This window comes from Lactuca saligna, chromosome 7 (assembly GCF_052625555.1).
Source record: "Lactuca saligna cultivar CGN05327 chromosome 7, ASM5262555v1, whole genome shotgun sequence".
NCBI lineage: Eukaryota > Viridiplantae > Streptophyta > Magnoliopsida > Asterales > Asteraceae > Lactuca > Lactuca saligna.
This window is the reverse complement of record NC_136423.1, coordinates 168729094-168754687: the sequence shown is the minus strand read 5'-3', so window position 1 is coordinate 168754687 and position 25594 is coordinate 168729094. Positions and strand designations below refer to the sequence as shown.

General features: G+C 36.4%; 2 protein-coding genes across 2 annotated transcripts; both read right to left on the bottom strand.

The window, feature by feature from the left end:
• Nucleotides 1-7178: 7178 nt before the first annotated feature.
• Nucleotides 7179-8183, bottom strand: LOC145007442 (F-box/kelch-repeat protein At3g06240-like). The gene has a single exon (XM_078966379.1). It carries the CDS (start codon nucleotides 8181-8183, stop codon nucleotides 7179-7181), a length of 1005 nt encoding a protein of 334 aa, XP_078822505.1.
• Nucleotides 8184-20655: 12472 nt separating this feature from the next.
• On the bottom strand, nucleotides 20656-21660 carry LOC145007441 (F-box/kelch-repeat protein At3g06240-like). The gene has a single exon (XM_078966378.1). It carries the CDS (start codon nucleotides 21658-21660, stop codon nucleotides 20656-20658), a length of 1005 nt encoding a protein of 334 aa, XP_078822504.1.
• Nucleotides 21661-25594: the final 3934 nt, after the last annotated feature.

The following is a 25594-nucleotide window of genomic DNA, read 5'->3' as shown; positions in this document are numbered from 1 at the left end:
AACAACCTAGCTCTGTATAAAACATTCCTGAAAGCCATATGGGAAATATCAGAGTAACAACAACCACCATAATCTCAACAACACAGATTACAGGGGCTAACATCCCACAATCCATAAGTGGACAACACATGGGGCAAGAAAAGATAAAGAAGCATTTATTATATATATATATATATATATATATATATATATATATATATATATATATATGAGTAGATCAAATGAGAACACCTAAAAGGTTGAGAACACGATATATATATATATATATATATATATATATATATATATATATATATATATATATATATATATATATATATATATATATATATATATATATATATGGAATGTTATATGGAAAACAAAAAAAAAACCTTAAAAAACCGTAAAAATCATAAAAACGCATAAAAAAATATTTAGAGATCACATATCTTCTTTTTTTTTTGACTTTATATTCTTAAAAATTGTAGGTTTTTTTTCCTAAATTCGCTGAAAAAAATAAAAAATTGATTTTTAGTCGACCCCGTTTTATGCAGTGATGCAATTCGAATTAATTTAGTTTGTCATGTTTGCAATCAATAAGAAACTATAAGGCAAAAAATGAGGATCTTGAAGTAGACAATTTTGAATTATTATTAAAAAACCACTCATTGGAGAAGAGGGATAAGATGAACAATGGACGATGATGAAGAAGAGGATTTTGGATGATTATTAACTATGCCTAGCCCGAGCTTTATCTAGTCTCAAGGTTGTATAACTCATTTCTAATCCCTACTTGGACCGCAAAAATGAACAGTAGGCCGACCGTTATACATATATCGCATTAGGTGAAGTTAGAGTGTTCGACCACACCATCCAAAGTTCCTAATAACAAATATATCAAAACGTTGAATAATTTTCATACGGAGCATTCATAAATTATTGAATACAACAACAATTAAGATAAAACTGATAACATCATAGTTTTAATTTATCTTTTCCGGTAATGATGTTTTCTGACGACTCCTCTACAACACCGCCTAAACATGAAGTAGTTGTACAAATGAAACTCAACATCATCGTGAAGGTGTGCGTAGGCACTCCCATGTTGACAATAATGTCCATTATACTTTGGAAATCTTTGCGGCGAAGGAGTTCGTACGACAACTACAGACTAAAGATAAAGATGTTGAAAAGACAGAATATAAAGGCAACAAAATTTTATGAAGACTTTTGTATATGCTCTAAATAAACATTAAGATATTATATTTGTCCTGTCTAATTATAAATATTATTTATATCCTTCATAAGCTTCCAAAATATCATATTTGCCCAAACGCTTTTTAGAAAGAAAACAAAATACCTTTTAATCATTTTTTGTTATTTACAAACATTTTAATTATAAAATGACCATAATACCTTTGCTTCAAAATTACAAGAATATTTTGAATCCCCTCCCATAGACATGTATCCGGCTTCGGCCGTAGGCATGTGTATGTGTGCGGTTGTACATGGCCAATGTCGTTTAGGGGCCAAAATTCTTTTATGTACATTAGTATTGGCGACAGATCAGTGATGGAATAGAGACAAATCTTGTTTTGATTAATTTTATAACAATTATCGACTTATCGTAGTATTAACGATTTTTATTATATAAAAATATTTAGAGGTTAATTTTAATTTCACACTGGGTCTTTGAAATCAACAGACCAACCTTAAATGTATCGAGTCCAGAAATCATATGAACCAAGCAAATGATGAACATTAAGAAATCCAAGAAAGCAAAACTAAAATTATTTAATACAAACTGAAGAATCAATCATGTATTCATGTTTGTTTACATAAATTTATTGTCGTGTTTGTTCACGTAAATTTATTGTCGTCAGCGACAGCTTCTGTAACAATTGGCTATGTAGGAACTTGCTCCCAAAAGCAAGAAGGGAACGTTTTTCAACAATGTTATTAATGAGGTTTACGAAACTATGGTCTTGTGGCTTTCAAAATACCAAACTTTTTGGGAAGATATTGAAGAAAGGACCTGGCGTTGGCCTTCACCACGTACGTACATATAAATTACATATGGCCAAAAGAGTCAAAAACTAAAAATGCTCATGAAATCACCTTAAACCAGTCATAAAAAGATGGACCTAAGGAACTAACAAAAAAATTGTATCGGGGCTAGAAATACAACTACACAACGATTTATGCGTTCACAAACATAAACGAACGAACATGAACAATGTAATTTGTTAAACGAACGAACATGAACAAGAAAACTCGTTCGTTTATCCGTTCGTGTTCATTCAATTGTTTGGCTTACTTAATTGACAAACATGAACAAGCCCCCGTTCGTATACGTTCGGTTCATTTACAGCCTTAATCATAGCTAAAAACGATTTTTGATAATATGTAAACTGAACATGAAATAAAACTTTTAAAAACTTCTTTTCTCCCCACTTGGTGGACAAATCCCGCATTAAAAGTGAAAAAACGGATCAGAGGTGGGATGTTGCTCATAAAACTTCTTTTTCTTTTCAGCTTGCTCAACAAGCCATCAAGATATGAGCAAAGAGTAGATCTAGAAAAAATATTCGTTTTCCTTCTCTAAGCTTTGAAGAAAACACTAAATAAACAACAAAATTTCTTTTCTGATCAAACTTGCTGGAAAGACACCAAAACAAAAACGAAGTTGATAGGGTTTTCTTCCCATAAGCTTTCTTATCTTCTCAAGATGTGAGCAAGAACATATCTGGAAAAAATTTCGTGTCTTTTCTCTAAACTTCTAAAGAAAAAGCACCAAAAATAGGAACAAAAAGTGGTGTAAAAACTCGATTTTATCTCCTGACTTTATGAACTGAACTGAAAAATATGAGTAAGAACTCATAAAACTTCTTTTCTTCTGAAACAAACCCCCAAAATATAAACAAAAACAAATATAAGAAAGTTTTTGCAGATTTATGGAGTATTTGAGTGAAGAGAATCATGTAGATCCATAGATCTAAACTAAACACGAAATGGATCTAACAAAGTTTTTTCCTCACTAAACCTTCTTAATCTTCAGCTCGCTTAACAGATCTGAACATCTTTTGTTTTCCATCTCTTAGCTTCTAAAGGAAGCACCAAATAAACAACTTGAATGAAATTGTACATGAGAAATCAAGAAACAAAAACCAATTTTCTTGAAAATGAGCAAGCAAAAGAGGCAAGACTTGCAAAATACTGTTTGTTCTTCCACTTGCCGAATAAAACTCGAAAATGTGAACAAAGATAGGGAAAAAAACTCATAAAAACCTCTTTTCTCCCCAATTTTCTGAATAATCTATCAAAATATAAACCAAAAGATGGATCTGATAAGATCATTTAACTTGAGAATTGCTCAAATAAACTAAAACAAGGCATATCTAGATATCTGAGCAAAAACGAAGTAGATCTAACGATCTGAGCAAAAACCTCAACAGATCTAAAGATCTGAACGAAAAAAGTGAACATATCAAGAGATCTAAACAATAGTTAAACAGATCTGAAAAGATCTTGGCAAGATCCAAACGGATCTGAACAAATGATGGATAAAAATGAACAAATCTTAGATGAAAACACATCAGATCTGAACAAATCTGGGCAAAATCGAGCTGGAGGCCAACTGAGGCTTCTGCTACTTGCTCGAATCCGGGATGGCGCCAAATGATGCGACAACGACCTCCGACGATTTTGTTGGTCTTCTGCTGCATTGAAGATCTGGATATCACAATCAGAGAGATGCGTTAGAGCCATCCTATGGACTGTGTCCTGGGAGCAGACTCTAACGATTAAGTTAGATTATCTAGTATATCTGAGATGGTTCTCAATAGCTGAAGAGAACCATCTTGGTGCTGGTGGTGGTGTATGGTGGCTGATGACGGCGGGTGGCAGCTGAGCCACCCGACCGAAGTATAGTGTAGTGGCTGAACCATGGGGGAAGAGTCCAAGGGAAATGTCCACCTTCATGGAGGAGTCACTATTCTATTTATAGGGGACAACTAGGTCAAGGGGAATTGGGTCAGGCCTTGGGCCAGCCCAATTCAGGCCCAGCTAGCAAGGAGCCGGGCAAGGCAGCCCGGAGGCACCGGGTGAGGCTGGTGGGCACGCCTTAGGCAAGGCTGACGGGCGCGCACCAGGAGAGGTTGACAAGGGAGTGCCAGGTTGGGCCAGCGGGAGAGTCCCCAGTAAGGCTGGCAAGGGAATGCCAGGCTGGGCCGGCGAGAGAGTCCCCAACAAGGTTGGCAATGGAGTCCCCAGCAAGGCTGGCAAGTGAACGCCAGGCAGGGCTGGCAGGAGCGCGCCAGGCCAGGCTGGCACGCTGGAGTAGTCTAGGCCATGCTAGTGGACCATATATCAACAGTACATGAGTTTGTAACTTTCCGAAAATATTTGTAAAATTTTCATTTTTAAATCATTAAATCCATACAAACATTTGTTCCAAAACCAATCAAAGTAAATTGTATTTTTCAAACATCAGAGTAAAATATTAATAATTAGTACGGAAAAAATCTATCTGGGGATGAGGTGCAGTCAAGTCGGGCCCTTCCCTCTAGAACTAGAAGTACCTAAAAATGTTTAAGCCACAAACTATAAGGACAAAGCTTAGTGAGTTGCCCAAAATACCACATGCCATACACATCAATGGTTCCAGCCCGCTCATTGGGCCCAAACCATCATAACAGGCCCAACCCCATATATAAATGGGCCAAACATAACATACAAATAGTCCCAACCCAACATAAAAAAGGACCCAACCCAACATGCAAATGGGCCCAACCCAACATGTATAACAATGGGCCCAACCGAACATGCAAATGTGCCCACCTAACGTGCATAACAATGGGCCCAACCCAACTTAAATCTAAGAGAAGATATGATGCTCTAAGTGCTCAGGAGGTTAATAAAGTTGCCAAATTTATTCCATCCATTGATTCAAATCAAAACCATGAACCAAAATGGAGTAAATAACTTAAATCTAAGAGAATAAACCAAAAAAGTGGAAGCTTGAATCATTACAAATCGTCCAAAAGGTGAAATAAAAGATGAGAAGATGTTGCTAGCTTGATCCTTGCACCAAAAGCTCATTCTAATTCCTTCAAAGGGCACCAAAACCACCAAAGATGAGCAAAAAACACTGAGAGGAATTATGGTTAGGGTCTTCTGGTGTAGGTAATATGTAATTGTATTGGCAAGCTAATTAGGGAAAGATGGCAAGAACTTTTTATGCAGCTGGTGTTTGAGAGTAGGTCGGAGATTACCCTAGGGTAAGCCTAGGATGAGATTAGGATGAGATTATTTGATTCGGGGGCTACCCAATCGTTTGTTTCTCTTGCTCTTAGCAAGAGGTTTTATCAGTCTTCGGGCATGTTGGCTTGCCCTCTAGAGGTCGAGATTGCAGACGACCGATTAGTACGAGCATTGGAGGTTTTCAAAGATTGAGTTTTGAGGTTGTACAACCAGCGTTACCTGGTAGACTTGGTTCTCATATCGTTGCGTGGGAACAAGGTTATTGTAACGCATGTGTTTCTGGGCTTGTCATTATTAGCAATGTAATAGTCAGGTTAACCTTTGTAACCCATTTTGAAATAATAAGAATGTATTATCTGAAAATTATGTGTTTTATGCTTAATTGCTTAATTATGTCTTAATTGAATTAAGAATGTATTCTTACCATAAACCCTAGGTTAGACCTCATAATCTCCTCACCATAATGCTACAACCTTCCATAATGCTCAACCAAAGTACCTTTAATCTTAATCAATGAAAACCTTCTTGCATTTCTACACTGCCTTAAACTAACATTAATATTAAATATTTTGGAAATTTTAGCTTTCATTTTTCTTAAGCTCATTTTTGGTCTTTTTAATATTTCATTAACAAAATGCTTCCCAATCCACCTATAATTCTCAATTGCTCCAAGTTTGAATGCCTTGGAGCAATTGTGATCATCTTTCAGTGACTTAATTTGAAAAGAATGTTTGTCCTTCATCCAAGTGGCCTAGAGTCTAAATGGACATTTATGTGTTGTACCTTTGCTACATTTAGCTAACAACCTGTTCTTATCACTTTTTTCATACCATAAACTATATCCATGTCTAACAACATAATTACCCAATAAACATTTAAGTTCATCGGGGTCAAAAAACTTCATACCTAGTATAGGAACCATCTTCTTCCAATTTTGGTTTGGATCATGGACGGGATACATTAGTTTCACATCAACTTCTTCGTTTGTTGCATATGTGTTGGCACCATCTTCTGATTTCTTGTTAGGTGTAATAACCCGAAAATTTCCGCATCATTTTAATGTAACTCTTTCATAATACAATTCGCGCAACCGATCGTCGTTCCGATTTCGATTTCCGATTTCGATTTTCGATCTTCCGTTTAATTAAGTCATTATCTAGTACACATTTAAAATGACTTAATGGGTGTCTTAATACATTTAGAAATCATTTTAACACCCAACTTTAGTGATCGGAATATTTCTAGAAATTACTGTGTCGGGTTACGGTAACTCAATCGGGTACGACCAAAAGCCTCGTTTAACACCGGTATCGGGTAGAATTCCACCGTGTCCAAAACTTAAACACTATATATGTTTTAATTTTAATTTTATATATTAATTTATAACTAATAATTAAATAGTAAATATCAAATAATTATAAACAAACTTTTTATCAAGCTTAAAAACACAAATGAGCTTGATATTTAACTGTCAGCTAGGCCGAGCTCAGGCGCATTTAGGCAGGTCTCACAAACAAGTTGAGCCCGAGCCGAGCTCATGTAAAACGTGATGCTTTAAGAAGTTGAGGGTTTATTTTAGTCTATTCATAGTTGCGTGCCAAGTTTGCTTGTTTCCAGGTTCTGAATTTTGATGATATGCTGAGTGGTTTAGATGCGCTCATAGCACATAGGCCTCCTAGGTGCTCAGACGAAATGCCAGATCATATATGAAGTTCTAAATGCACTCACATAGAGAAAAATGTGCCTGATTGGCTGGATTTTACAAGTATATTCTGCTTGATGTGATCATCAATCATCAACAATTTTACCCTCAATAATATCACTTTTATTGGCAAACAGGCAGGAAATTACATATATGTTAATTTATTCACTAAAAAAAAAAAACTTTTGTACCAATGACAAATACCAAAATGGTAATTAAAATGCGTCAAAATTCAAAATGTAATGTTGTTATTTTTTTTTCTTTCATAGTAGTTATGTAGTTCCGTTTCAGCAATAGTCTCCCCCATGTCTAACAAATGAAGGGTTTCAACACACTGATAAAAGTTACGTAAACTTGAAGCAGCATTGAAGTCGCCTACTCTTGATGACACCCCCGTCTTGAGATTATAAACATGGAGCCCATGAGAGAAAGTATTGAGCAACAAAGCTTGCGGATGCAATTCCAAAACACCTAAAATAAAAAGTTGATCTGTTTTCAATTTAAAAACCACAGACCACGAAGCATCTCTCCATACCCGAATCCAACTTTCACTAATTTCATCATTACAAGAAATCAAAGCTAAAGAACCTTGCATGGTTGTTAGTCCCGATGTCACCCAAATCCGAACGGACATAGGCACTGGAATCATATCAAAAACATGAGTGCTCAAATTGAATGTTAGTATACAACTAATGCATCCGGTTTTCTTTTCTCTTTGATTAATATATGTCACCCAATGCAACACTCCATTGAAAAAAAAGGAATCGTAACGGATACTCTGAATCTGATTTTGATGTTTAGGGGAAGCAATCTCACACCATGTGCCACTCTTCACAGCATAAACAAATGAATTGTTGCCTTTGACATTTGATGTCTGGACAACTTTGTAGTCATCACTGATTGGATCGAATCCAAACCCAATCCCTCGCAACGTAAAGGGTTCAGATCTCTGAGGAAATTCAGGCACGATTAGTTTGCGCCTGATTGAAGGGTTCCATAGAATCAAACCTTTTTTAGTCCACAAACAGAAAGTTCCATTACATGAACCAATAGGTGCGCCAGAAGGGAACGGGACTTCTGTTGTTATATCAATGTATCCACGTTTGGGACACAAATACAATGCCAATTCCTCCTCCTCTCCATGTGATGTGTAAAAGAATTCTTGTTGTTTTTCATTTTTGTCATCGCTAATTAGATGAATGAAGTGGATTTTTTTTTGGGATCTAAGAGTGTGCATGCGTATAAAACCAAGGGTAGAAATACAAGTATATAACGATTTAGAGAGTGATCTAAATCGGAGGAGGGATTTCGGTGCTAGTCTTGTAAATATTTCAACGATCAAATCTTCGCATAGATATTCCGACATCTGCATTTTTCCAACAAGATAAAAATCAGTTGCAATCAAAATTCTTCTCTGTTTGCATAACTTTATAATTCTTGTGAATATTCATGGTTATGTAAATGGATGTACAAGATGTTCATCAACTAAAATTGACTGCGAAACTAATGAGCATGAGTAACTCCAACAGAAGTAATATATTTACACAAAAGTTCAATAGTAAAAGAGTTATGTTCTCAATTACATCATCTAGCTAGGTCGATTTCTCATGCAATCCAAATTAACAAATTACTAAAGTCAAAACTAATATAAAACCAAATCAAAGGTTCTGGCTTTGTTTTTCACCAATCCATTAGAAATTCAAGTTTCAGCCTAAGAATTAAAAGCATAAATCAGAATTACGCATGAAAAATAAAACATGATTTATGTTATTTAATCAAAAGACAGAGTTTCCCAAACATGAAACTTATCTATCATTCAATTAAAGCAAAAACAGAAGTTACCTCGAGTAGGAGAATTAAGAAACTGAAAACAGTAAATTTGATAAAAATTTGAATTAGAGCAACCCAGAAAAAGAAATAGCGATTACGTTCCGGCCTTGGTGAGAAGTGAGAAGTGAGAAGTGAGAAGTGAGAACTGGGATAGAGAGGAGAGGAGAGCGAAAATCTTGCCAAAATCCGATCGATCGATTGATACTTTGATAGGCGTGATTCAGTGAAGAAAGAAGGAATTTTAATCATGAATTCGTGATTATCAGATTATACTGTTTTTCTGTTCCATATATTTCTCCATCAGCTTGTTTTTTGTTCTACGCCTTTGGACTACCAAAATGAACAATGGGCCGACCTTATACATATATTGATATATTGCGTTAATTTATGTGAAACTTAGACCATACCATCCTAAGTTCCTAACAAACTTATCAAAACATTGAATACATTTTATAAGGAGTATTTATAAGTTATTGAATACGACAATAATTAAGATGAAATTTAATTCTAACATCTAAGTTGTAACCTCAACATCATAACAAATGCGTGCATTGCCAAAGCCAAAGCCAATGTCGAAGATGCAGATTAAAGGATTCCGTAGAATCAATCGATCTTTCATTGAAAGAGATATGATACATAAATAGGTACAATAGCTAACAAACTACCTAAAATACAATATCAATTAAGAGAAATTACAGGGGAAAATAATACATCTAATACTCCCCGGCAATTGGAGCAGGAGGAGGACAGATGCTCAAACTGGTATTGAAACGATTGAAGAGGTGACGTGGCAACCCTTTGGTAAAGATCTCCGCATATTGATGATCGGTCGGTACATGAATGACACAAACTCTTCCAATTTGAATTAGTTCTCGTACAAAATGAATGTCAATCTCGACATGTTTTGTTCGTTGATGTTGGACAGGGTTGTTAGAGAGGTAAACAGCGGAGATGTTGTCACAATATACGATCATTGCTTTTGTTACCGGCACGTGAAGTTCAAGTAATAGGTTGCGGAGCCAGCTTGTTTTGGTAGTGGCATTTGCAACACATCTGTATTCTGCTTCTGCACTAAAGCGGGATACCGTTGGCTGCCGTTTAGATGACCAAGAGACAAGGTTTTCTCCAAGAAACACACAATATCCAGATGTTGAACGAAGAGAATCGGGGGACCCTCCACAGTCAGCGTCCGAGTTTGCGGTGATGCGAAGGTTTGAGGATGCGTGAATGTGAAGCCCTTGGTATGCGGTTCCTTTTAGATAGCAAAGTATTCGTTTGAGGAAATTAAAATGAGGTTCTCGGGGAGCATGCTTAAAAAGGAAAACTTGTTGAACGGAATAGGCAATATCCGACCTCGTAAAGGTAAGGTGTTGTAGAGCACCTGCTAGGCTTCGATAAAGAGTACCATCAGTGAACGTTTGAACACAGTTAGCACTAAGTTTGGAAGAAGTGTCCACCGGTGTGCCGAAAGGGTTGCATTCTGTCATTTTTTTTTCTCTATCAAGAATGACGTTAACATACTGAGATTACAAAAGGAACATACCTTGATTGGTACGTGTAACTTGAATGCCAAGAAAATGATGAAGTGTTCCCAAATCGGTCACGAAAAATTCGCGAGAAAGAGTGTCGGTGACCTTGCGTAGAAAATAATCAAAAGATGTCGTAAGTATAATATCATCGACATATAGAAGTAAGTATGTTGTGTCTTGCCCTTTCTGATAAACAAATAGAGAAGTATATGTGGCAACACTTTTAAAACCATGAGATGTGATGTATGTGGCAAAGAAGTGGTACCAAGCCCGTGGGGCTTGATGAGCCTATATAAAGACTTTCGTAACTTGCAAACAAAGTCAGGGCGGGTGTGATCCACAAAGCCCGGAGGTTGGTGCATATAAACGGTTTTGGCAAGATTGTCGTGTAGAAAATCGTTTTTGACATCGAGTTGGTGCATCGGCCATGAGCGAGATACTGCAAGAGAAATGATTGTGCGAATTGTAGTGGGTTTAACGACAGGGCTGAAAGTGCCATCACAGTCTAGGCCAACCTGTTGAGATTTCCCATTTACCACAAGTCGAACTTTGTATCTTTAGAGAGATCCATCAGCATTGATTTTATGATGAAAGAGCCATAAGCATCTAATAATATGAGCACCGTTAGGTCTGGGAACGAGTTCCCATGTGTTACTATTGCACAGGTCCTTGTACTCGTCGTTCATGGCCTTATTCCAGTGAGGGTCGAGAAGGGCAAGTTGAGGGTTTTTCGGGATGGGAGAAAGAGTAGTGGTGTGAAGGTTAAGACGTTGAATTGGTTTGGTGATTCCAACACGAGATCTAGTTGTCATTGGGTGAGGCAGAATTGGTGGTGTTTGCGGGTTATGATCGTGGTTATTGGTTGAGGTTGATGGAGGTGGGGGCGATGGAGAAGGAAAAGTAGTGTTTTGGTGGGTTGGTGTTGGGGAAATAGGGGTGGATGGGTGGAGAAATGTTTGTATGTGGATGAAAGATTTGTGTCTTGGCGAAGGAATTGGTAATCATGGGAAGGAGTTTTGGAGAGAGTGGAGATGGGAAAAACGGATTCATCGAAGGTGACATGGTGAGAAAGATGGATTTTCCTGGTATCGGGGTCAAGGCAGCGGTAGCCTCGGTAATTGGCTGGATATCCAAGGAAGACACACCGTATGGACCGGTTATTAAGTTTGTGGGTGTGAGTGTAATGAAATCTAAAAATACCATAGCGTTGAAGTCGACATCTTGTACAAATGCAATGTTTGGGTCGAAATATACAAGGGGGTTGGGGGAAAATACACCATTATAGTGGACATCCATGATGAGGGATGATCCCTTCGTCATTACAGACGAAGAAACATAAATTGATTTCAATTGCAAAGGTTCGACATTGAGAATGAAGAGAAAGGGGAACGACTGAACGAAGGAATGAAAGTGGTGGGTTTTTTTTGTTTATGAGCCCTAATTCCAATTACCATTCATATAATGTGTCAAAAATGCTAAGTAATTTCATTTAATGCCACGTAATACAACATAATGCCACGTAATATACCAAATCAGAAAAAAAAACTATGATCATCGGTTATATCACCTTAATAAGTACATGTTAAACAAGTTCAATTGACAAATGTATATGAAAAAAATATTGTTACCTTAATGTGTACTGACCCTAAACTACGTTACCTTTCTATTTCATTAACCCAAACTACAAATGTTCATGAAATCATCTTAAACCGATCATAAAAACACAAGCCTAAGAAAGTAATAAAGTTTTGTAAGTGGACTAGTCCGATCCTAAAACAGAGTCTAGAACAAAAAACCGGTATTTGTGAGAATACTTATTTTATTTTATGTGATTGTTTTCCTTGATGGAAATTCACATTTTCACCCGTATATGACATTTGCTACTAATGAGCTATTTGGGATTAACTCGTTAAAAGCTCAACTCGAGTCGAATTAAACGAGTTCGAGCTTAGTTTTAAGCCTCATTTATTAAACGAGCTCGAGCCCAAGTTTCATCTTTCGAACTCGATTAGGCTCGCGAGCCTAAACAAGCCAATGCATACTTATGTAATATAAGTTTTAATTTTAATTTTATGTATTAATTTATAACTAATAATTAAATATTAAATATCAAATAATGATAAACAAACTTTTTATCAAGCTTAAAAACACAAATGAGCTTGATATTTGACTATTAGCTAAGCCGAGCTCTTAGGCAGGTCTCACAGACAAGTCGAGCCTGAGCCTAGCTCGAACATTTTAAATCCACCACGAGCCAATGTCGAACATGCAGATAGCCATGTTCTGCCACGACTTCTGCTCTAGGTATAACAATCCTGAAAGCCACAATGAATTTAAAATATCGTATTGCATGTTACACTTTCCACTCTTTTGAATTAGTTATTTTTAAATGATGTTTTGGAAATGTATTTTTAATGTTGTAAATTATTTAATTTTAAAAAAATGGTGTACTAGTTTATGAAATATATTTTTTATGTTTTATAAAATTTTCATCTTTACAACCTTGGAATAAAGATAAAGATGGTGAAAAAACATTATTATAAACAAAAGGCAACAAAATTTTGTTACCTTTGGATCATGATCATCAACAACTTTAGCCTCAATAAGATCTAATTTTATTGGGAAATAAGTGGGAAATTACATATTTGTTTCTTTATTTTAAAAAAAAATATAATAATCTCTTTTATATCAATGTGACCAAAATCGTAATTAAAATGTGTTGAAAATCAAAATGTAATTTTATGTTTTCTTCATAGTTCTTCCGTTTCACAAATAGTTTCCCTCATGACTAACAAATGAAGGGTTTTGACACACTTCGTAAAGTTGAAGCAGCATTGAAGTCGACTACTCTTGATGGCACCCCGTCTTGGGATTAAAAATATAGAGCCGTTGAAAATAAGTATTGAGCAACAAATCACCATTAGTAGTCGGTTGTGGTTGCAATTGCAACGCTCCTATAACATAAAGTTCATATGCATTCATTTTAAAAGCCACAGACCACGAAGCATCTTTCCATACCCGAATCCAACTTTAATTAAATTCATCACAATAAGAAAAAAAAGCTAAAAAATCTTGGATGGTTATTAGTCCCATCGCTAACCAATGTCATGTGGGTGCAACCAATCTAATTTTCAGTCATGTTGTTTTCCGAAGACTCCTCACAACAACTTAACGAAGGCGTACATAGCCAAAACAACCTAGCTCTGTATAAAACATTCCTGAAAGCCATATGGGAAATATCAGAGTAACAACAACCACCATAATCTCAACAACACAGATTACAGGGGCTAACATCCCACAATCCATAAGTGGACAACACATGGGGCAAGAAAAGATAAAGAAGCATTTATTTTATATATATATATATATATATATATATATATATATATATATATGAGTAGATCAAATGAGAACACCTAAAAGGTTGAGAACACGATATATATATATATATATATATATATATATATATATATATATATATATATATATATATATATATATATGGAATGTTATATGGAAAACAAAAAAAAAAAACCTTAAAAAACCGTAAAAATCATAAAAACGCATAAAAAAATATTTAGAGATCACATATCTTCTTTTTTTTTTTGACTTTATATTCTTAAAAATTGTAGGTTTTTTTTCCTAAATTCGCTGAAAAAAATAAAAAATTGATTTTTAGTCGACCCCGTTTTATGCAGTGATGCAATTCGAATTAATTTAGTTTGTCATGTTTGCAATCAATAAGAAACTATAAGGCAAAAAATGAGGATCTTGAAGTAGACAATTTTGAATTATTATTAAAAAACCACTCATTGGAGAAGAGGGATAAGATGAACAATGGACGATGATGAAGAAGAGGATTTTGGATGATTATTAACTATGCCTAGCCCGAGCTTTATCTAGTCTCAAGGTTGTATAACTCATTTCTAATCCCTACTTGGACCGCAAAAATGAACAGTAGGCCGACCGTTATACATATATCGCATTAGGTGAAGTTAGAGTGTTCGACCACACCATCCAAAGTTCCTAATAACAAATATATCAAAACGTTGAATAATTTTCATACGGAGCATTCATAAATTATTGAATACAACAACAATTAAGATAAAACTGATAACATCATAGTTTTAATTTATCTTTTCCGGTAATGATGTTTTCTGACGACTCCTCTACAACACCGCCTAAACATGAAGTAGTTGTACAAATGAAACTCAACATCATCGTGAAGGTGTGCGTAGGCACTCCCATGTTGACAATAATGTCCATTATACTTTGGAAATCTTTGCGGCGAAGGAGTTCGTACGACAACTACAGACTAAAGATAAAGATGTTGAAAAGACAGAATATAAAGGCAACAAAATTTTATGAAGACTTTTGTATATGCTCTAAATAAACATTAAGATATTATATTTGTCCTGTCTAATTATAAATATTATTTATATCCTTCATAAGCTTCCAAAATATCATATTTGCCCAAACGCTTTTTAGAAAGAAAACAAAATACCTTTTAATCATTTTTTGTTATTTACAAACATTTTAATTATAAAATGACCATAATACCTTTGCTTCAAAATTACAAGAATATTTTGAATCCCCTCCCATAGACATGTATCCGGCTTCGGCCGTAGGCATGTGTATGTGTGCGGTTGTACATGGCCAATGTCGTTTAGGGGCCAAAATTCTTTTATGTACATTAGTATTGGCGACAGATCAGTGATGGAATAGAGACAAATCTTGTTTTGATTAATTTTATAACAATTATCGACTTATCGTAGTATTAATGATTTTTATTATATAAAAATATTTAGAGGTTAATTTTAATTTCACACTGGGTCTTTGAAATCAACAGACCAACCTTAAATGTATCGAGCCCAGAAATCATATGAACCGAGCAAATGATGAACATTAAGAAATCCAAGAAAGCAAAACTAAAATTATTTAATACAAACTGAAGAATCAATCATGTATTCATGTTTGTTTACATAAATTTATTGTCGTGTTTGTTCACGTAAATTTATTGTCGTCAGCGACAGCTTCTGTAACAATTGGCTATGTAGGAACTTGCTCCCAAAAGCAAGAAGGGAACGTTTTTCAACAATGTTATTAATGAGGTTTACGAAACTATGGTCTTGTGGCTTTCAAAATACCAATCTTTTTGGGAAGATATTGAAGAAAGGACCTAGCGTTGGCCTTCACCACGTACGTACATATAAATTACATATGGCCAAAAGAGTCAAAAACTAAAAATGCTCATGAAATCACCTTAAACCAGTCATAAAAAGATGGACCTAAGGAACTAACAAAAAAATTGTACCGGGGCTAGAAATACAACTACACAACGATTTATGCGTTCACAAACATAAACGAACGAACATGAACAATGTAATTTGTTAAACGAACGAACATGAACAAGAAAACTCGTTCGTTTATCCGTTCGTGTTCATTCAATTGTTTGGCTTACTTAATTGACAAACATGAACAAGCCCCCGTTCGTATACGTTCGGTTCATTTACAGCCTTAATCATAGCTAAAAACGATTTTTGATAATATGTAAACTGAACATGAAATAAAACTTTTAAAAACTTCTTTTCTCCCCACTTGGTGGACAAATCCCGCATTAAAAGTGAAAAAACGGATCAGAGGTGGGATGTTGCTCATAAAACTTCTTTTTCTTTTCAGCTTGCTCAACAAGCCATCAAGATATGAGCAAAGAGTAGATCTAGAAAAAATATTCGTTTTCCTTCTCTAAGCTTTGAAGAAAACACTAAATAAACAACAAAATTTCTTTTCTGATCAAACTTGCTGGAAAGACACCAAAACAAAAACGAAGTTGATAGGGTTTTCTTCCCATAAGCTTTCTTATCTTCTCAAGATGTGAGCAAGAACATATCTGGAAAAAATTTCGTGTCTTTTCTCTAAACTTCTAAAGAAAAAGCACCAAAAATAGGAACAAAAAGTGGTGTAAAAACTCGATTTTATCTCCTGATTTTATGAACTGAACTGAAAAATATGAGTAAGAACTCATAAAACTTCCTTTCTTCTGAAACAAACCCCCAAAATATAAACAAAAACAAATATAAGAAAGTTTTTGCAGATTTATGGAGTATTTGAGTGAAGAGAATCATGTAGATCCATAGATCTAAACTAAACACGAAATGGATCTAACAAAGTTTTTTCCTCACTAAACCTTCTTAATCTTCAGCTTGCTTAACAGATCTGAACATCTTTTGTTTTCCATCTCTTAGCTTCTAAAGGAAGCACCAAATAAACAACTTGAATGAAATTGTACATGAGAAATCAAGAAACAAAAACCAATTTTCTTGAAAATGAGCAAGCAAAAGAGGCAAGACTTGCAAAATACTGTTTGTTCTTCCACTTGCCGAATAAAACTCGAAAATGTGAACAAAGATAGGGAAAAAAACTCATAAAAACCTCTTTTCTCCCCAATTTTCTGAATAATCTATCAAAATATAAACCAAAAGATGGATCTGATAAGATCATTTAACTTGAGAATTGCTCAAATAAACTAAAACAAGGCATATCTAGATATCTGAGCAAAAACGAAGTAGATCTAACGATCTGAGCAAAAACCTCAACAGATCTAAAGATCTGAACGAAAAAAGTGAACATATCAAGAGATCTAAACAATAGTTAAACAGATCTGAAAAGATCTTGGCAAGATCCAAACGGATCTGAACAAATGATGGATAAAAATGAACAGATCTGAACAAATCTTAGATGAAAACACATCAGATCTGAACAAATCTGGGCAAAATCGAGCTGGAGGCCAACTGAGGCTTCTGCTACTTGCTCGAATCCGGGATGGCGCCAAATGATGCGACAACGACCTCCGACGATTTTGTTGGTCTTCTGCTGCATTGAAGATCTGGATATCACAATCAGAGAGATGCGTTAGAGCCATCCTATGGACTGTGTCCTGGGAGCGGACTCTAACGATTAAGTTAGATTATCTAGTATATCTGAGATGGTTCTCAATAGCTGAAGAGAACCATCTTGGTGCTGGTGGTGATGTATGGTGGCTGATGGCGGCGGGTGGCAGCTGAGCCACCCGACCGAAGTATAGTGTAGTGGCTGAACCATGGGGGAAGAGTCCAAGGGAAATGTCCACCTTCATGGAGGAGTCACTATTCTATTTATAGGGGATAACTAGGTCAAGGGGAATTGGGTCAGGCCTTGGGCCAGCCCAATTCAGGCCCAGCTAGCAAGGAGTCGGGCAAGGCAGCCCGGAGGCACCGGGTGAGGCTGGTGGGCACGCCTTAGGCAAGGCTGACGGGCGCGCACCAGGAGAGGTTGACAAGGGAGTGCCAGGTTGGGCCAGCGGGAGAGTCCCCAGTAAGGCTGGCAAGGGAATGCCAGGCTGGGCCGGCGGGAGAGTCCCCAACAAGGTTGGCAATGGAGTCCCCAGCAAGGCTGGCAAGTGAACGCCAGGCAGGGCTGGCAGGAGCGCGCCAGGCCAGACTGGCACGCTGGAGTAGTCTAGGCCATGCTAGTGGACCATATATCAACAGTACATGAGTTTGTAACTTTCCGAAAATATTTGTAAAATTTTCATTTTAAAATCATTAAATCCATACAAACATTTGTTCCAAAACCAATCAAAGTAAATTGTATTTTTCAAACATCAGAGTAAAATATTAATAATTAGTACGGAAAAAATCTATCTGGGGATGAGGTGCAGTCAAGTCGGGCCCTTCCCTCTAGAACTAGAAGTACCTAAAAATGTTTAAGCCACAAACTATAAGGACAAAGCTTAGTGAGTTGCCCAAAATACCACATGCCATACACATCAATGGTTCCAGCCCGCTCATTGGGCCCAAACCATCATAACAGGCCCAACCCCATATATAAATGGGCCAAACATAACATACAAATAGTCCCAACCCAACATAAAAAAGGACCCAACCCAACATGCAAATGGGCCCAACCCAACATGTATAACAATGGGCCCAACCGAACATGCAAATGTGCCCACCTAACGTGCATAACAATGGGCCCAACCCAACTTAAATCTAAGAGAAGATATGATGCTCTAAGTGCTCAGGAGGTTAATAAAGTTGCCAAATTTATTCCATCCATTGATTCAAATCAAAACCATGAACCAAAATGGAGTAAATAACTTAAATCTAAGAGAATAAACCAAAAAAGTGGAAGCTTGAATCATTACAAATCGTCCAAAAGGTGAAATAAAAGATGAGAAGATGTTGCTAGCTTGATCCTTGCACCAAAAGCTCATTCTAATTCCTTCAAAGGGCACCAAAACCACCAAAGATGAGCAAAAAACACTGAGAGGAATTATGGTTAGGGTCTTCTGGTGTAGGTAATATGTAATTGTATTGGCAAGCTAATTAGGGAAAGATGGCAAGAACTTTTTATGCAGCTGGTGTTTGAGAGTAGGTCGGAGATTACCCTAGGGTAAGCCTAGGATGAGATTAGGATGAGATTATTTGATTCGGGGGCTACCCAATCGTTTGTTTCTCTTGCTCTTAGCAAGAGGTTTTATCAGTCTTCGGGCATGTTGGCTTGCCCTCTAGAGGTCGAGATTGCAGACGACCGATTAGTACGAGCATTGGAGGTTTTCAAAGATTGAGTTTTGAGGTTGTACAACCAGCGTTACCTGGTAGACTTGGTTCTCATATCGTTGCGTGGGAACAAGGTTATTGTAACGCATGTGTTTCTGGGCTTGTCATTATTAGCAATGTAATAGTCAGGTTAACCTTTGTAACCCATTTTGAAATAATAAGAATGTATTATCTGAAAATTATGTGTTTTATGCTTAATTGCTTAATTATGTCTTAATTGAATTAAGAATGTATTCTTACCATAAACCCTAGGTTAGACCTCATAATCTCCTCACCATAATGCTACAACCTTCCATAATGCTCAACCAAAGTACCTTTAATCTTAATCAATGAAAACCTTCTTGCATTTCTACACTGCCTTAAACTAACATTAATATTAAATATTTTGGAAATTTTAGCTTTCATTTTTCTTAAGCTCATTTTTGGTCTTTTTAATATTTCATTAACAAAATGCTTCCCAATCCACCTATAATTCTCAATTGCTCCAAGTTTGAATGCCTTGGAGCAATTGTGATCATCTTTCAGTGACTTAATTTGAAAAGAATGTTTGTCCTTCATCCAAGTGGCCTAGAGTCTAAATGGACATTTATGTGTTGTACCTTTGCTACATTTAGCTAACAACCTGTTCTTATCACTTTTTTCATACCATAAACTATATCCATGTCTAACAACATAATTACCCAATAAACATTTAAGTTCATCGGGGTCAAAAAACTTCATACCTAGTATAGGAACCATCTTCTTCCAATTTTGGTTTGGATCATGGACGGGATACATTAGTTTCACATCAACTTCTTCGTTTGTTGCATATGTGTTGGCACCATCTTCTGATTTCTTGTTAGGTGTAATAACCCGAAAATTTCCGCATCATTTTAATGTAACTCTTTCATAATACAATTCGCGCAACCGATCGTCGTTCCGATTTCGATTTCCGATTTCGATTTCCGATCTTCCGTTTAATTAAGTCATTATCTAGTACACATTTAAAATGACTTAATGGGTGTCTTAATACATTTAGAAATCATTTTAACACCCAACTTTAGTGATCGGAATATTTCTAGAAATTACTGTGTCGGGTTACGGTAACTCAATCGGGTACGACCAAAAGCCTCGTTTAACACCGGTATCGGGTAGAATTCCACCGTGTCCAAAACTTAAACACTATATATGTTTTAATTTTAATTTTATATATTAATTTATAACTAATAATTAAATAGTAAATATCAAATAATTATAAACAAACTTTTTATCAAGCTTAAAAACACAAATGAGCTTGATATTTAACTGTCAGCTAGGCCGAGCTCAGGCGCATTTAGGCAGGTCTCACAAACAAGTTGAGCCCGAGCCGAGCTCATGTAAAACGTGATGCTTTAAGAAGTTGAGGGTTTATTTTAGTCTATTCATAGTTGCGTGCCAAGTTTGCTTGTTTCCAGGTTCTGAATTTTGATGATATGCTGAGTGGTTTAGATGCGCTCATAGCACATAGGCCTCCTAGGTGCTCAGACGAAATGCCAGATCATATATGAAGTTCTAAATGCACTCACATAGAGAAAAATGTGCCTGATTGGCTGGATTTTACAAGTATATTCTGCTTGATGTGATCATCAATCATCAACAATTTTACCCTCAATAATATCACTTTTATTGGCAAACAGGCAGGAAATTACATATATGTTAATTTATTCACTAAAAAAAAAAAACTTTTGTACCAATGACAAATACCAAAATGGTAATTAAAATGCGTCAAAATTCAAAATGTAATGTTGTTATTTTTTTTTCTTTCATAGTAGTTATGTAGTTCCGTTTCAGCAATAGTCTCCCCCATGTCTAACAAATGAAGGGTTTCAACACACTGATAAAAGTTACGTAAACTTGAAGCAGCATTGAAGTCGCCTACTCTTGATGACACCCCCGTCTTGAGATTATAAACATGGAGCCCATGAGAGAAAGTATTGAGCAACAAAGCTTGCGGATGCAATTCCAAAACACCTAAAATAAAAAGTTGATCTGTTTTCAATTTAAAAACCACAGACCACGAAGCATCTCTCCATACCCGAATCCAACTTTCACTAATTTCATCATTACAAGAAATCAAAGCTAAAGAACCTTGCATGGTTGTTAGTCCCGATGTCACCCAAATCCGAACGGACATAGGCACTGGAATCATATCAAAAACATGAGTGCTCAAATTGAATGTTAGTATACAACTAATGCATCCGGTTTTCTTTTCTCTTTGATTAATATATGTCACCCAATGCAACACTCCATTGAAAAAAAAGGAATCGTAACGGATACTCTGAATCTGATTTTGATGTTTAGGGGAAGCAATCTCACACCATGTGCCACTCTTCACAGCATAAACAAATGAATTGTTGCCTTTGACATTTGATGTCTGGACAACTTTGTAGTCATCACTGATTGGATCGAATCCAAACCCAATCCCTCGCAACGTAAAGGGTTCAGATCTCTGAGGAAATTCAGGCACGATTAGTTTGCGCCTGATTGAAGGGTTCCATAGAATCAAACCTTTTTTAGTCCACAAACAGAAAGTTCCATTACATGAACCAATAGGTGCGCCAGAAGGGAACGGGACTTCTGTTGTTATATCAATGTATCCACGTTTGGGACACAAATACAATGCCAATTCCTCCTCCTCTCCATGTGATGTGTAAAAGAATTCTTGTTGTTTTTCATTTTTGTCATCGCTAATTAGATGAATGAAGTGGATTTTTTTTTGGGATCTAAGAGTGTGCATGCGTATAAAACCAAGGGTAGAAATACAAGTATATAACGATTTAGAGAGTGATCTAAATCGGAGGAGGGATTTCGGTGCTAGTCTTGTAAATATTTCAACGATCAAATCTTCGCATAGATATTCCGACATCTGCATTTTTCCAACAAGATAAAAATCAGTTGCAATCAAAATTCTTCTCTGTTTGCATAACTTTATAATTCTTGTGAATATTCATGGTTATGTAAATGGATGTACAAGATGTTCATCAACTAAAATTGACTGCGAAACTAATGAGCATGAGTAACTCCAACAGAAGTAATATATTTACACAAAAGTTCAATAGTAAAAGAGTTATGTTCTCAATTACATCATCTAGCTAGGTCGATTTCTCATGCAATCCAAATTAACAAATTACTAAAGTCAAAACTAATATAAAACCAAATCAAAGGTTCTGGCTTTGTTTTTCACCAATCCATTAGAAATTCAAGTTTCAGCCTAAGAATTAAAAGCATAAATCAGAATTACGCATGAAAAATAAAACATGATTTATGTTATTTAATCAAAAGACAGAGTTTCCCAAACATGAAACTTATCTATCATTCAATTAAAGCAAAAACAGAAGTTACCTCGAGTAGGAGAATTAAGAAACTGAAAACAGTAAATTTGATAAAAATTTGAATTAGAGCAACCCAGAAAAAGAAATAGCGATTACGTTCCGGCCTTGGTGAGAAGTGAGAAGTGAGAAGTGAGAAGTGAGAACTGGGATAGAGAGGAGAGGAGAGCGAAAATCTTGCCAAAATCCGATCGATCGATTGATACTTTGATAGGCGTGATTCAGTGAAGAAAGAAGGAATTTTAATCATGAATTCGTGATTATCAGATTATACTGTTTTTCTGTTCCATATATTTCTCCATCAGCTTGTTTTTTGTTCTACGCCTTTGGACTACCAAAATGAACAATGGGCCGACCTTATACATATATTGATATATTGCGTTAATTTATGTGAAACTTAGACCATACCATCCTAAGTTCCTAAGAAACTTATCAAAACATTGAATACATTTTATAAGGAGTATTTATAAGTTATTGAATACGACAATAATTAAGATGAAATTTAATTCTAACATCTAAGTTGTAACCTCAACATCATAACAAATGCGTGCATTGCCAAAGCCAAAGCCAATGTCGAAGATGCAGATTAAAGGATTCCGTAGAATCAATCGATCTTTCATTGAAAGAGATATGATACATAAATAGGTACAATAGCTAACAAACTACCTAAAATACAATATCAATTAAGAGAAATTACAGGGGAAAATAATACATCTAATACTCCCCGGCAATTGGAGCAGGAGGAGGACAGATGCTCAAACTGGTATTGAAACGATTGAAGAGGTGACGTGGCAACCCTTTGGTAAAGATCTCCGCATATTGATGATCGGTCGGTACATGAATGACACAAACTCTTCCAATTTGAATTAGTTCTCGTACAAAATGAATGTCAATCTCGACATGTTTTGTTCGTTGATGTTGGACAGGGTTGTTAGAGAGGTAAACAGCGGAGATGTTGTCACAATATACGATCATTGCTTTTGTTACCGGCACGTGAAGTTCAAGTAATAGGTTGCGGAGCCAGCTTGTTTTGGTAGTGGCATTTGCAACACATCTGTATTCTGCTTCTGCACTAAAGCGGGATACCGTTGGCTGCCGTTTAGATGACCAAGAGACAAGGTTTTCTCCAAGAAACACACAATATCCAGATGTTGAACGAAGAGAATCGGGGGACCCTCCACAGTCAGCGTCCGAGTTTGCGGTGATGCGAAGGTTTGAGGATGCGTGAATGTGAAGCCCTTGGTATGCGGTTCCTTTTAGATAGCAAAGTATTCGTTTGAGGAAATTAAAATGAGGTTCTCGGGGAGCATGCTTAAAAAGGAAAACTTGTTGAACGGAATAGGCAATATCCGACCTCGTAAAGGTAAGGTGTTGTAGAGCACCTGCTAGGCTTCGATAAAGAGTACCATCAGTGAACGTTTGAACACAGTTAGCACTAAGTTTGGAAGAAGTGTCCACCGGTGTGCCGAAAGGGTTGCATTCTGTCATTTTTTTTTCTCTATCAAGAATGACGTTAACATACTGAGATTACAAAAGGAACATACCTTGATTGGTACGTGTAACTTGAATGCCAAGAAAATGATGAAGTGTTCCCAAATCGGTCACGAAAAATTCGCGAGAAAGAGTGTCGGTGACCTTGCGTAGAAAATAATCAAAAGATGTCGTAAGTATAATATCATCGACATATAGAAGTAAGTATGTTGTGTCTTGCCCTTTCTGATAAACAAATAGAGAAGTATATGTGGCAACACTTTTAAAACCATGAGATGTGATGTATGTGGCAAAGAAGTGGTACCAAGCCCGTGGGGCTTGATGAGCCTATATAAAGACTTTCGTAACCTGCAAACAAAGTCAGGGCGGGTGTGATCCACAAAGCCCGGAGGTTGGTGCATATAAACGGTTTTGGCAAGATTGTCGTGTAGAAAATCGTTTTTGACATCGAGTTGGTGCATCGGCCATGAGCGAGATACTGCAAGAGAAATGATTGTGCGAATTGTAGTGGGTTTAACGACAGGGCTGAAAGTGCCATCACAGTCTAGGCCAACCTGTTGAGATTTCCCATTTACCACAAGTCGAACTTTGTATCTTTAGAGAGATCCATCAGCATTGATTTTATGATGAAAGAGCCATAAGCATCTAATAATATGAGCACCGTTAGGTCTGGGAACGAGTTCCCATGTGTTACTATTGCACAGGTCCTTGTACTCGTCGTTCATGGCCTTATTCCAGTGAGGGTCGAGAAGGGCAAGTTGAGGGTTTTTCGGGATGGGAGAAAGAGTAGTGGTGTGAAGGTTAAGACGTTGAATTGGTTTGGTGATTCCAACACGAGATCTAGTTGTCATTGGGTGAGGCAGAATTGGTGGTGTTTGCGGGTTATGATCGTGGTTATTGGTTGAGGTTGATGGAGGTGGGGGCGATGGAGAAGGAAAAGTAGTGTTTTGGTGGGTTGGTGTTGGGGAAATAGGGGTGGATGGGTGGAGAAATGTTTGTATGTGGATGAAAGATTTGTGTCTTGGCGAAGGAATTGGTAATCATGGGAAGGAGTTTTGGAGAGAGTGGAGATGGGAAAAACGGATTCATCGAAGGTGACATGGTGAGAAAGATGGATTTTCCTGGTATCGGGGTCAAGGCAGCGGTAGCCTCGGTAATTGGCTGGATATCCAAGGAAGACACACCGTATGGACCGGTTATTAAGTTTGTGGGTGTGAGTGTAATGAAATCTAAAAATACCATAGCGTTGAAGTCGACATCTTGTACAAATGCAATGTTTGGGTCGAAATATACAAGGGGGTTGGGGGAAAATACACCATTATAGTGGACATCCATGATGAGGGATGATCCCTTCGTCATTACAGACGAAGAAACATAAATTGATTTCAATTGCAAAGGTTCGACATTGAGAATGAAGAGAAAGGGGAACGACTGAACGAAGGAATGAAAGTGGTGGGTTTTTTTTGTTTATGAGCCCTAATTCCAATTACCATTCATATAATGTGTCAAAAATGCTAAGTAATTTCATTTAATGCCACGTAATACAACATAATGCCACGTAATATACCAAATCAGAAAAAAAAAACTATGATCATCGGTTATATCACCTTAATAAGTACATGTTAAACAAGTTCAATTGACAAATGTATATGAAAAAAATATTGTTACCTTAATGTGTACTGACCCTAAACTACGTTACCTTTCTATTTCATTAACCCAAACTACAAATGTTCATGAAATCATCTTAAACCGATCATAAAAACACAAGCCTAAGAAAGTAATAAAGTTTTGTAAGTGGACTAGTCCGATCCTAAAACAGAGTCTAGAACAAAAAACCGGTATTTGTGAGAA